At 48.0% G+C, this 12132-nt stretch overlaps 1 protein-coding gene across 13 annotated transcripts in view; it reads right to left on the reverse strand.

The window, feature by feature from the left end:
* Window positions 1-12132, reverse strand: part of TMEM269 (transmembrane protein 269) — a 38077-nt gene that overhangs the window by 3996 nt on the left and 21949 nt on the right. For 12 of the 13 annotated variants that reach the window (XM_034753009.1, XM_034753007.1, XM_034753018.1 and 9 more), the window contains 3 exons: window positions 11034-11131; window positions 3502-3645; window positions 1583-1783 (listed from right to left, as the gene is read on the reverse strand). In XM_034753009.1, coding sequence (XP_034608900.1) covers window positions 1583-1783; window positions 3502-3645; window positions 11034-11131 — 443 coding nt within the window. Of the gene's footprint in view, window positions 639-1582; window positions 1784-3501; window positions 3646-11033; window positions 11132-12132 lie in introns of all 13 variants that reach the window. The other variant, XM_034753010.1, reaches the window with a different exon arrangement.

Below are 12132 nucleotides of genomic sequence, written 5' to 3' on the forward strand. Positions count from 1 at the left end.
TCAGATACAATTGACAAGGTTAACAAATGTAAATATACATTTCACACACTTCCCCAAATCCCTGCCTTTCTGTCACTGAAAGATTTTCTAGCAGGTTTGAGCCTGAAGGATTCTTCTGTTCACTGCGGGAAATAAGTCCTTTTAAAAAACACCAGACACAGGTTGTTTAGTATGATCTGGTCTCCTGCACCTTTCACAGCATGCAACTCTGTGGCAAAAGGAGCCACTGCCACCATGTATAATGTACTTCATGATCTTAAAAGAGAAATACGTAATCCATGAAAGTACAAGCTGCCAGAGCTACTCTTCTATACACAAACAAAAGCCTATTGCCTTCAAGGAGGTTGGGTTAAAGATTGTGACAGCAAACATGGAGAATGATACTGCTAGAAGCAGATGTAATGCCCTTCCCATCTGTGCAGCATACAGCTACTTGTCAAAGATTTATCACTTAAACGGTCTCTTGTCACACTGCCTTCCTGCAGCACAGTGTTCAGTGCAGCTGCCAGCCTGGGGAACTAGTTTCATGACCCCACCTTTGTATACACACAAATTCTGTGCTTCTATCGTTTTCATGCCATGTCTAGAAGTCAGACACAATAATTTTCTGGCTGCTTTCATGGCTCCATTTCAGGGTTCTATAAAACAAAACAAGCCATGGCCTGTTATCTGTGGCTGGTAAAACCCCAGAATTAATGTTTCAGGTGGAGATTTATAGAGGTATTGACTGGATATATTGGAGTGCATTTGATCTGAGCAATCAACTAGCAGGAATACAGCACAGTTCTGAAGACTGAATCCTCTTTTAGTCCCTTACTAGACTTTCTTCAGGAAAAGTACTTCAAAAATAGAGCTAACAAAATTACACTGCATAAAGTGTCTGTGAATGAAAAATGCAATTGTCCATTATGAGCTGTTGGGTATTTTACACCTTCCTCTGAAACATCTGGTACTGGCCATTCCCAGAGAAAGGAAACAGAGCTAGATGGACCATTGATAGGATCTGGCGTGACACTTTCTAGGCTTCTGAATCATCTAGGTTTATTTCAGGTAGGAAGGAGCACGACCTAAGAGTTCATCGTAGCCACTGAGAGTTGAGAAACTGGTTCTATTCCTAGTCAAAACATGGCCACTTTGTGATCTTACACAAGTGACTTCTGTGCCTCTGCCTGTTTGCCGATCCCTAAAAACTGAGAAAATGCTCTTCCCCTTTTGTAGCGTGCATTCACAACGTCTCTGATGACAGGCACTATGGACTTCCACGTACTCTTATTTCTACTTCTCTTAAAGAGGCACACCCTGTATTCAGGTAAGAACCCCCTCATGTTTCAAACATATGTTGAAGAACTTATACACTAGTTATATATTTTAGGTTTACAGTACAAAAAAGAAATGTATATTTTCATACAGCTCCCAAGAACTCTGGTTCACATTAGTTTACCCTTTCCGTCAGCTGGGCTGAAGAATGAAGTCAAAGAAGGGACTAGATAATGAAGGGCAAGCACTACGCCTTCACCCCTTGTGTGAATCCACAGAAACAAATGAGAGCCAAGGTTTTGTGCTGGTTTGTTTTAAAACTTACCCCCTGCATAGACCATCTTTTTCCAGAGCTGGGACTCCAGTACTTTGTCATGGGGATAGAAGCCCTGGTCAACCATGAACAGGATCATTATCATGGCTACAATCCGTAGAACCACAAGGTTGCCCCCAGTCAAGAGGTATGTGCCAGTCAGGAGGGAAGAAGCATAGGGACAGGGCAGTCCTCGGTACATGAAAGGGATTCCTACAAGGAAGAGGAAGGAATGGGTGACTTTTCCTTTTAAAATTGCCACAAAGCTATAAGCCAGAGGATTCTGGGAAATAAAAGAGAATGCTTGGTTCAGCCCTAAAAAGGGACATGGACAGGTTAACCAAAAATTCAAACAGTTCTTCGCCCGTTTTATTTGCAACACCTGAGATAAGAAAAATGAACACTTAAAAATCACGTTTCACCATTTACTGTGTGGATTTTTCATTTCCCTCAGCTGGAAAACATCAACGACTAGAAAGTGGAACAAACTATCTAGGAGTTCATACTGTGCCCATCACCACAGTATCTCAATGCTGAGAAAAGGGATCCCAACCAAAAAAGGGTCGTTGGCTAATTTTCCTCCCTCCTTCCCCTTGAGCAATCAGGGCTACATTTGTTTTCTTCTTTCCTCTCTTCTCCTCCCCAACAGGTTTTTCTCCCTCTTGCTTTCCTCTCTCCCACCTACTCTTTTGTTGCTCTCGCACTCCAGCTATTGGAAGGGAAAATGCAGCTGTTCAAGGAGTCTTGGAGCACTGGGGGGAAGCCAATGTTGGGCCAGTTTTAAAAAGGGTAAACAGGCTGAGCCAGGTAGTTATAGGCCTGTCTGCCCGACATCGACCCAGGTCAGATCTTGGGTGGCTGATATGGGACCCTATTAATAAAGAATTAAAAGAAGGTAATGTAATTAATGCAAATCAACATGGGCTGATGGAAAATAGATCCTGTCTCACTAACTTGATAGCATTTACCCAAATTTATTACGGAAGTGTAAGTAAATTACATTAGCACTGTAAAGCATGTGACTTGGTACTACACAACATTTTAATTCAACAACTAGAGCAATATAAAATGAACATGGCACATATTCAATGGACTAAAAACTGGCTAACGTATAGTTTCAAAATGTAACCGTAAATGGGGAACCATCATCAAGCAGGTGTGTTTCCAGTGGGGTCCAACAAGGATTGGTCCTTGGCCCTGCCCCCACATTTTTATCAATAACCTGGGAGAAAACATCAAATCACCACTGATAAAGTTTGCAGATGACACACAAATTAGGCGAGTAGTAAATAAGGAAGGGGACAGGTCACTGATACAGTTTTGAAAGTTTAATGTGTTGTTAACAACACAGAGAGACTTTCAACTTTAGTGTCTCTAACACATACACGGCATCTCTCCCACTCTCTCCCAGAGGGCAAAACTATATCTTCAGAAAAAAAAACCTGATGGAGTGGGACAGAGAAACCAGGAAACTCCACAAGGAGAACATGGTGGCCCTGAGGAGTCTGAACCCTTCCTACTGCTCCCCAGCCCCCAGGTGCTGACCTGCTCTCCCTCCTCCCCAGCAGCAGAGCTCCATCACTGAGGCCGCCCACACCTCCAAGCACTGGCACACACACAGGTGCCATCACTTGCAGCAGTGGATAGGAAACAGAACCAATGAGTTTGTGCTGTTTAAAAACTCACAGGGCATGGCTGCTTCTCAGCTACAGGAGTTGAAAAAGCAGGACCAGCACTTGTCTGATTCCATTTCCTCCCAGCAGGAGGTGCTGCCCAGCCCATGGTAGCAGAGACTAGAGCAGAACGTTGAATAAACTCCTACAACTAGAAGGTGATGGACTTTCAGCCATATTACGCCCTACTTACACTCCTTCTTACTGGCTGTAGCCATGCTCCAGACCCACACAGAGAAAGGGAGACCACGCACTTACCACTTGAGAAGAAGCACAAGCGGGAAAAGACTGCGAGCACATAGACGATAGCCAGCAAGCCATCCAGGATCCCGTGAGCCTGCAGCAGCAGAGCTGTGGCCAGACCGAATGAAGTGAAGTCAGCGAAGTCATCCAACTTGGCACCTGCCAGGAGTGAGAAGCAGCTGCTCAGCAACCACGCAACCTGATCCCAGCTCCCCAAATGGCAGGAAGAGGCAGATGGATTTCCCAAGCCCAGCAGTGCTCTTGGGGGGAGTCTGGCATCACCCACCAGGGAACTGGACATGACTGGGCTGGACACGACTAGCACCGTCGCCACCAGCACAGCATGTCCCTTCCAGAGACTAAAGGAACTACATCCATGCCTTGCTCATGACCCATTAGTGTCTAGACAGGGAGATTTCTGACAGCAGGGGGCTCTTCAGCCCAGCCAAGGCAGAATAAGAGCTGGAAGCAGAAGCTAGTCACGGTCAAGTGGAAATCAGGCCCAATTGTGTAACCATGAAGATAACAAATACGGTGACCAGATGTCCCAATTTTATAGGGGCAGTCCCGATATTTGGGCCTTTGTCTATTACCCCCCACCCCGTCCCAATGTTTCACACTTGCTGTCTGGTCACCCTAATAACGAAGCACTGGAAGAGCTAAGTAAGGGACGTTACTCTCCGGCTTGGGCTCCAGTGAGGCAGGCGATGGCGGGGAAGATGTTCCAGCTTTGGCAGATGGGAAGAGTCTAGTTTTGACCTTTGATTTTACAAACCACTTGGAACAGTCAGCGAGGCACATTTTAAACGGCCCCCACTTTCTGGTGCAACTCCTTTCACCTCCAGAGAGACCTGCCCTACTGCCTCCTTAGGGCCTCCATCTGCCAAAGAGGAGACTACTGAGCCTGGAGGATAGGGAGAGGAGATGGAGCCTCTTGGCAAAGGGTTCAACTGTATTTCTGACCCATCCATGATCAAGTTCTACCTGATGAAGAAGGAACTGAGTTAGGCATAGTTGGGCCTGGTATTGCGCAGGGCATGAGAAGTTCAGTTTGCAAAGTGGATGAGTTTCTCAACTTCGAGAGCTCTCCTGTCCCCTCGAATGAGCCATACTGCTCCTCCTCACCTTTCCCCAGCCCTTCCCTCACGGCCTTAGCTGAGCACTGAACTTGGCTTGTTTCACATTCAGTGCACAGTGAGACACAAGATTTTCTCTCCCTCCAGGCAACTACCAGCGTGAAACGGCACCAAGGATCACCACCGCTCCCTCCCCTCCCCACACACAACAGCCTTCGAAGAGCTGGCTGAAGCGCTCGTTGGACCGGTACTGTTAATTTTCAATCAGTGCTGGAATGCTGGAGAAGTTCCAGAAGAAAGCTGGTGTTGTGCCGATATTTAGAAAGGGTAAATGGTTTGACCCAGGTAATTACAGGCCTGTCAGTCTGATCACGGAGCAGCTAATACAGGACTCAATTAATACAGAATTAAAAGTGGTGCTGGAAATTATTTTCTTAGTAAGTTTATTGCGGTTTGCCAGGACTCAGCTGCCAGACAAGCATTCTTTTATCAGTCCCAAAGGCCACTTGGTGTTGGTTACATCCAAAATACAAATGTAAACAGATACACCCCCATTCAATATCCAGCAACGATACAGTGATAAGCACTGGCCAAAACACAACCAGATCAGGCCGAGGAGACACCTTCCCATGAAGGCGTGACTCCAGAGAGGAACAAGGAACCCTTAGAAACCCTTGCTTTTTATACACTAATACACAAGTGAGGTCATTGCTAATTACTGGACCTTAGCTAAAGTCAGCTGAAGAAGTTTATATCACTTTGTCATGTTTTTCCCTAGCTACTGGTCTAAGCATTTCTAACCAATTATTTACTATGCCTGGGATCCAATTAACACATTCACTTTATTTCTGTTGCTTATCCCAAATCTTAAATAAGAAAACTCTGGTACTTCCAGGCTCAATACAAGTCTAACACAAGCAATCCTTCGTTCTTGTGATTTTTTTTTTTTTTTTTTTTTTGGTCTCGGGCCTATCACTCATATTAAAATCCACACTCAGTTTAAAACCATAATTTACTGGGGTCTAATGTGGGCCTATATTCCTATAGGAGGGTAATATAATCAATGCCAACCAACACGGGTAAATGGAAAGTAGATCCTGTCAAACTAACAATCTCTTTTTTTGATGAGATTACAAGTTTGGTTGCCAAAGGCAACAGTGACTTAATATACATAGACTTCTGCAAGGCACTGAACATGGTACTGCGTGTTACATGCATTAAAAGCTGCCTAACTGATAGATCTCAACGTGTAATTGTAAACAGGGGATCATTGAGCCGATGTGTTTGGAATGGGCTCTGACTCTTGGCCCTACGCTGGTTCACTTTTTTATCCGTGACCTGGAGGCAAACAGACAATAATCACTAATCATGTTGGCAGAGGACACAAAATTGGGGGAATGGGAAATAATGAAGACAGGTCATTGATACAGAGTGATCTGGATCGCTTGGTAAACTGGGCGCAAGCAAACAATATGCATTTTAATATGGCTAAATGTATCCATCTAGGAACAATGAATGTGGGCCATACTTACAGGATGGGGGATTCTATCCTGGGAAGCAGTGGGGGTCATGGGGGATAATCAGCTGACCATGAGCTCCCAGTGTGACACTCTGCCCAAAAGAGCTAATGTGATCCTTGGATGCATGAACTTTATTACTTCTGAGGGCATTCTGCATCACAAAATTAAAAATTCTGTGCACGGTATTTTAACATTCTGCAAATTTGATTTGTCAAATAAATATGGAGGCTCCGGCATGGCAGTGGGGAGTACAGGCTACTGGCTGCACGGGGTGGGAGATCACTGTGCAGCTCTCCCCAGGACACGGACTCAGCAGTGAGGCTGCACCCAGCCCTGACACAGCGCAAGGACGGGGCCCTGCCCCTCCGTGCCAGGTGCCCCAGGTGTGGGCAGGCAGGATCCAAGTGTGGAGGGGCCTAGTGTGGGGGGATCCAGGTGTGGGTGGAGAGGGTTCTGTGTGGGGCAATCTGGGCGCGAGGGGGATCTGGATGCACAGTGGCTTGTTGGGTTTTTTTGGGTGCAACAGTAATGGGACTCTGCAGGGGGATCCAGGTGAAGGTGGTTGAGGCTTGGCAGGGGGGTCTGGGTGTGGGGAGCTCAGTGGGAGAGTCCAGATGCTGGGGGAATGGGGCTCAGTGTGGTGGGGATCCACGTGCAGCTGGTTGGGGCTCAGTAGGGTGGGGATCCGGATGTGGGTGGCTCGTTGGGGAGGTTTAGGTGCAGGAGGAGTGGGACTCGTCGGGGGGGGGGGGTTCTGGGGGAGGATGTGGGGGTTGAGGCTCAGCAGGAGGGTCTGGTATGAGGGGGTCTGGATACACGGGTGGCTAGGGGGGATGGGGGAGCAGCTCCCTGTACAGTGATCTCTTCCCCTGCAGCTAAGGAGTGATGGGTGCAGGAAGCGTGGGGGGGGGGGGCAGGGAGAGGGAGGCCAGTTTGCAGAGCTTCCTACAGCCAGGGGAGAAATCTGGGGGTGGGTCTGACACGGCCCGGGATGTCGTGCAGGGGAAGAGGAAGTCCCGTCCTCCCCAGCCCAGCCGGAACTAGCAGCTGAGCCCAGCACAGAGTGGGAGCTACCAGACAGGTCTTCCGCAGTCCTGTCCCCCGTCCCACAGTGATTTACCTCTCTGCCAGCTCCCCGAAACATACTGCTGGGGAGGATTGTAGACTACTCTTGTGGTTTCCCTTTGCTTCCTCATCAGAAAGCCATTTTTCTGTGGGGAAGCAAAGAAATCTGCAGGGGACATAAATTATGCACACGCGCAGTGGCGCAGAACTCCCCCAGGAGTAATGAACAGGGGATTCTGGAGTAGGACTAGAGAGGTTATTTTACCTCTGCATTTGGCACTCGTGTGACCGTTGCTGGCATCCTGGGTGCAGATCTGGTTCCCACAATTCAAAGAGGATGTTGATAAATTGGAGAGGGTTCAAAGAAGAGCCACAAGAATGATTAAAGGATTAGAAAACCTGCCTGTTAGTGACAGACTCAAGAAGATCTATCTATTTAGTTTAACAAACAGAAGGTTAAGGGGTGACTTGATCAAGTCTGTAAGTACCTACACAGGGAACAAATATTTAATAATGGGTTTTTCAATCTAGCAGAGAGAGGGCTAAACAATTCAGTGGCTGGAAGTTGAAGCTAGACAATTCAGGCTGGATAGTAGGTGTAAAATTTTAACAGTGAGGGTAATTAATCACTGCAACAATTTACCAAGGATTGTGGTGGATTCTCCATCGCTGACCATTTTAAAATCAAGAGTGGGCGTTTTTCTAAAATATCTGCTGTCGGAATTAATTTTAGGTAACTTTTCTAACCTGTGTAATACCGGAGGTCAGACCAGATGATCACAATGGTCCTGTCTGGTCTTGGAGTCTATTAATCTATGAAGAGTAGGTGCCCTTTGGCTTAAGAACTTTCCTGCATACTCCAGCTGAGGACTGTCAAGGGCATAACCTGTTTTCCTGCCCTGGAACAAACCCACCCCACCTGAAGACAAGCTAGAGCACCACACTCCAGAGATTACCAGGTACTGGAGGCAGTCACCATTTATAATTAATCCTGCCAATTCAGACAGTTGGACAGAGCCAGCACTAACCAAGTACTGGCTAAGAGAAAGGCAGTGCTCTGCTTCCCCCACTTCCTGTACTTGCCAAGATTCCAGTGGAGGCTCCCCATTGACTTGTGCAAGTGTCACGGTGCACAGTACAGTCAGAAGTACACCACACCCAGAGCATGAGACACCAGAAGTGGTGCCACCACAAGATGGGTTTGAGTCAATGGGGAAGGACAGAGCATAAATATCACCAGCAGGGTCTAGAGTTACGGGAGACAGGAGGTGCTGCAGGAAAGAAGGAAGAGGAATTGGTCTGGAGAAGGTAATGAAGAGCAAGAACAGAAGCTCTCTTTCATAACACCAGAACAAGGGACCATTCAATGACATTGAAATGTGACAAATTCAAAACCGATAAAAGAAAATCCTATACACAGTGGGCCTCATTTCCACAGAGAGCCTGTGAACGTCATTGCCAGGATGTTGTTGAGGCCAAGAAGTTGGTAAGATTCAACGAAGGATCGAGAACAAGAATATTCAGCATTACAATGACTAATGCTAACAAAAGAAATTTTGGCAGGGGGGATATAAAACTTGATGCTGCAGGGCTTAACCTGATCTCCAATTATATAGGGTTAGAACAAGACATTCGCACGGGGGTTCAATTAGCCCACATCTGCCAGCCAAGGGGGTTCATGCACCTTCCTGTGGCATCTGGTTCTGGGGTTGGGCATGTCAGAGGCAGAATACAGGACTAGATGGACCAGGGGTCTGAGCTGGTATGGTGTCTTCCTATGTTCCTGCTTTCCTCCCCCGAAAGAGTATTAAGACAGAGGTCTAGGTTTTTTTATTGTAAGTTTAAACCTCTGGACCCTCTACTCCCACTGAGCAGGTACTTTTACTTCACTCGTCTCGTCTTGGGGGCCCAAACTATTATTAGTAGCAATTACTTGTTTTGTAAGACACAAAATACTTTTACTGCACTAGACAATTAAACCCAGCCCCAAAGAGTTACTGTCTACAAGAGAAGAGTTCAAGCTGAGTTCAAGCTCTGTTTTTAGGACTCTGTCTTCATTTTCCCTGAAGACCCTTTCTTTTAAAAATTGGCACCTTCTTCTATGCTCCCTGGGTGTATCAGAGCCTCATCTGCCAACTTCACTGACTAAAATCAATGTCGTTGTTTTTATTCCCATTGGCTCTGGAGAGCCAAGCTACAGCAGAGGGAGCAAGAGTCGGTTCTGGCCTGTGTACCGTCAGAACCGTTAACTCCCCGAGCCTTATGGTACAACCTACCTTGACTCCTGCTCCCAAGGGCACCTTGCAGGGCTGCCAGTTAGAAAAATGCTGCTTATAAACCAAGCGCACCTGATCTAGAGTCACTGAGAGACAAAAGACCTGGAGAGCACCACGCCTTTTTCCTATGAAGACAGTGAGCCAGCAGGGCCAGAGGCCGAGCTGCTCAGATGGAGGCAGCGTCCCAGCTCAACTCTAAGCAAACTGCTCCAGTCCCAAACATGGACTTACCCTGGCTACATGCACAGGAACAGTCCTACATGGGGCACAGAGAGTCGATCACAGAGAAACAACCCGGGAATGTCCAGGGGCCTGGATGTATAGTCCTTGCACTCCCAAGGCCCATTCGGTGTTGCTCTGGGCCTGGGGCAATCGTTCACACCTGTCCAACACAGGTGTGAAATGCAACCATTCGGATTTGGGGGAGGGAGTTTATACTCACTTTGCACTCGTGTAGATGACTCCCCCAAGTGCAGGGCAATGGTGAATCTGACCCCAGTGACTGTAGTGGAGGCTTTGGGTGGGCTAAAAATGTAGCACTGGGCCCCAGATCCCTGTCCATCTCATGAACTTCTCTTTTGAATATTGTATTTAGCCCTCTGCCCTTGCAAGGCTGATTCTGTATTCACATATTCCTGTGGTACAGGAGGTCTGGAAAACCTAGAACCACATCATACATGCGCTCTTTGCTCTGGTCTGAAGGATGACAACAGATGAAGCCAGACTGCACTGGAAATTTGGATCTAATATACAATTTCTCTCTGCCTCCAAGCAGACTATCCCACTAGCATGCTGCATGAGCTGATGTATAGCAATCAATATTATGGCCCAAATAGTTGGGTGGGAAAAAAAACAGGTGGCAATAGAAAACTAAGGGAGGTTTCTCTCAGTTTCTCCACCAGATCATGTATCGGTTATCCAGGGAAGTTGCCTCCCTGCAGAATTAGAAGGGTTTTAAACTCACCCATCAGCAAAATTCACCACTCCCAGAGTTTCACATAGATCTTGGGCCAAGCCAGAAGCAAGGGCTCTTTGCAGTCAGTCTGATGGTGGAAGATGAATGGAAAGCACCCATCCACATATGTGGATCCCCATTGGAAGTGGCGTCAAGGGGAACACTGCAGCAGAGGCCTCCATTCCACAGCCTCTGGACAGGGATGCAGTATGTTTCCTCTCTCTGTCCAGAGGCAAGGGTCGAGGCCTATGTTATTTCCCCCCCACACACCGAATTTGCTCCCCACCTGTGTTTTTCATATCTACAGGTCAAACTGATATGGTTGTTTTAGTGCTTCCTAGCGGCCTGCCTGCAATGCCATCATTCACGAGAACTACTGGAGAAAACTGCTGCTGCTGACTGGCTACCAGGAGAGGCACGACGTTTAATGGCTATTGAGCTTGGGTGTTTCAATTTGCAACAAGTGCAGTGGTGGGGTAGCAATACAGCCCGTGGGCCAATTTTATCCCTAGGGTGCAATTTATCCTGCCCATCAGGGATGAGTGGACCTATTATGTCTGGTTTGTTCATTAAGTGGATTGACACTGCCTGTCTCACAGCCTGAGCAACAGGCCTGGTATTTTGAGCTTCTAGAGGACGACAAGATGGAACTCACCCAGGGCTGAGCAAGCATTCAGTTGCCTAGCAACCGCTCCATCCGCTAGGTCAAGCAGGAATCCAATCAGGAGCAGCCAGCAAGCACAATGGTATTGCCTAGAGGAAAAGAGCAAGGGAAGGACATTAGTGTCTCCATAGCTACGTCAGGTTCTGAGGTTTTTAACAAGCAACAAGAGCATTAATCTTCAGGGTTGCTGGGAGACACCCTGTGAAGCTGGAATGTGCATGGCTCTGCATCAGTGCAGGAGCCTGAAATCAGAGCTCACTCCCAGATGTTCTGTTACGCCTCTGCCTTTCCCACCTCCAAGGTCATAGCTCCCCCAGGGGCCGGGCCTGCCCCTCTTGGTGCCTTATTCACCCAGGCTCTCCGGAAGAGGACACAGCATTTACAGTGGAGGAGCAAATTCCACTCGGTGATGTGGGGGAGACAAAAGTCCTGTCCCATACATGTGCCACTTGCTCAACCATGGAAGAAGGTGACCATTGACCTTGACCACAGGCAGGGGCTCATGGGCTGACAGGGAATCAGGTACAGTCCTCCCTCATTAGAGGATAATCACACAGGAGAGGAGGAGGAGGGAGGAAGTCAGTAGTGTGTCTGGGATGCCATGGCCTTGACCAAACCACATTAAAGTGCGTAAGAGCTTCCCAGGGAGATCAAGCAACCAAAACACATTTGGTAGGTGAGTGTTATAGGGTGCCTCAGCAGAGTGCAATCATTTTTGCAGTGCAAAGTAAGTCCCTCCCAGCTCTCCTGTTGCTGTCCCCCTCAATGGACCTACGGATCTCCTGCACTGTCGTTCCAAGGGCCCCGGCGCTTTCAGTCAAGTTGTGCCTCTGTCCCTCCCGGGTGTAAGAGGAGGTCAGAAATGGGGCCAGCGGAGTAACCTAGGGTTACCATACGTCCGGATTTTCCCGGACATGTCTGGCTTTTTGAGCTCCAAATCCCTGTCCGGGGAGAAATCCCAGAAAGCCGGACATGTCCGGGAAAATCGGGACTGGCAGGGCTGGGCCGGAGGCCGGCGGTGCTGGGCCGGGGGCCGGCGGTGCCGGGGGCGCCGAGCGCCGGGGGGCCCGGGGCCGGCGGTGCCGGGGGC

This window comes from Trachemys scripta, chromosome 19, assembly GCF_013100865.1.
Source record: "Trachemys scripta elegans isolate TJP31775 chromosome 19, CAS_Tse_1.0, whole genome shotgun sequence".
Taxonomy (NCBI): Eukaryota; Metazoa; Chordata; order Testudines; family Emydidae; genus Trachemys; species Trachemys scripta.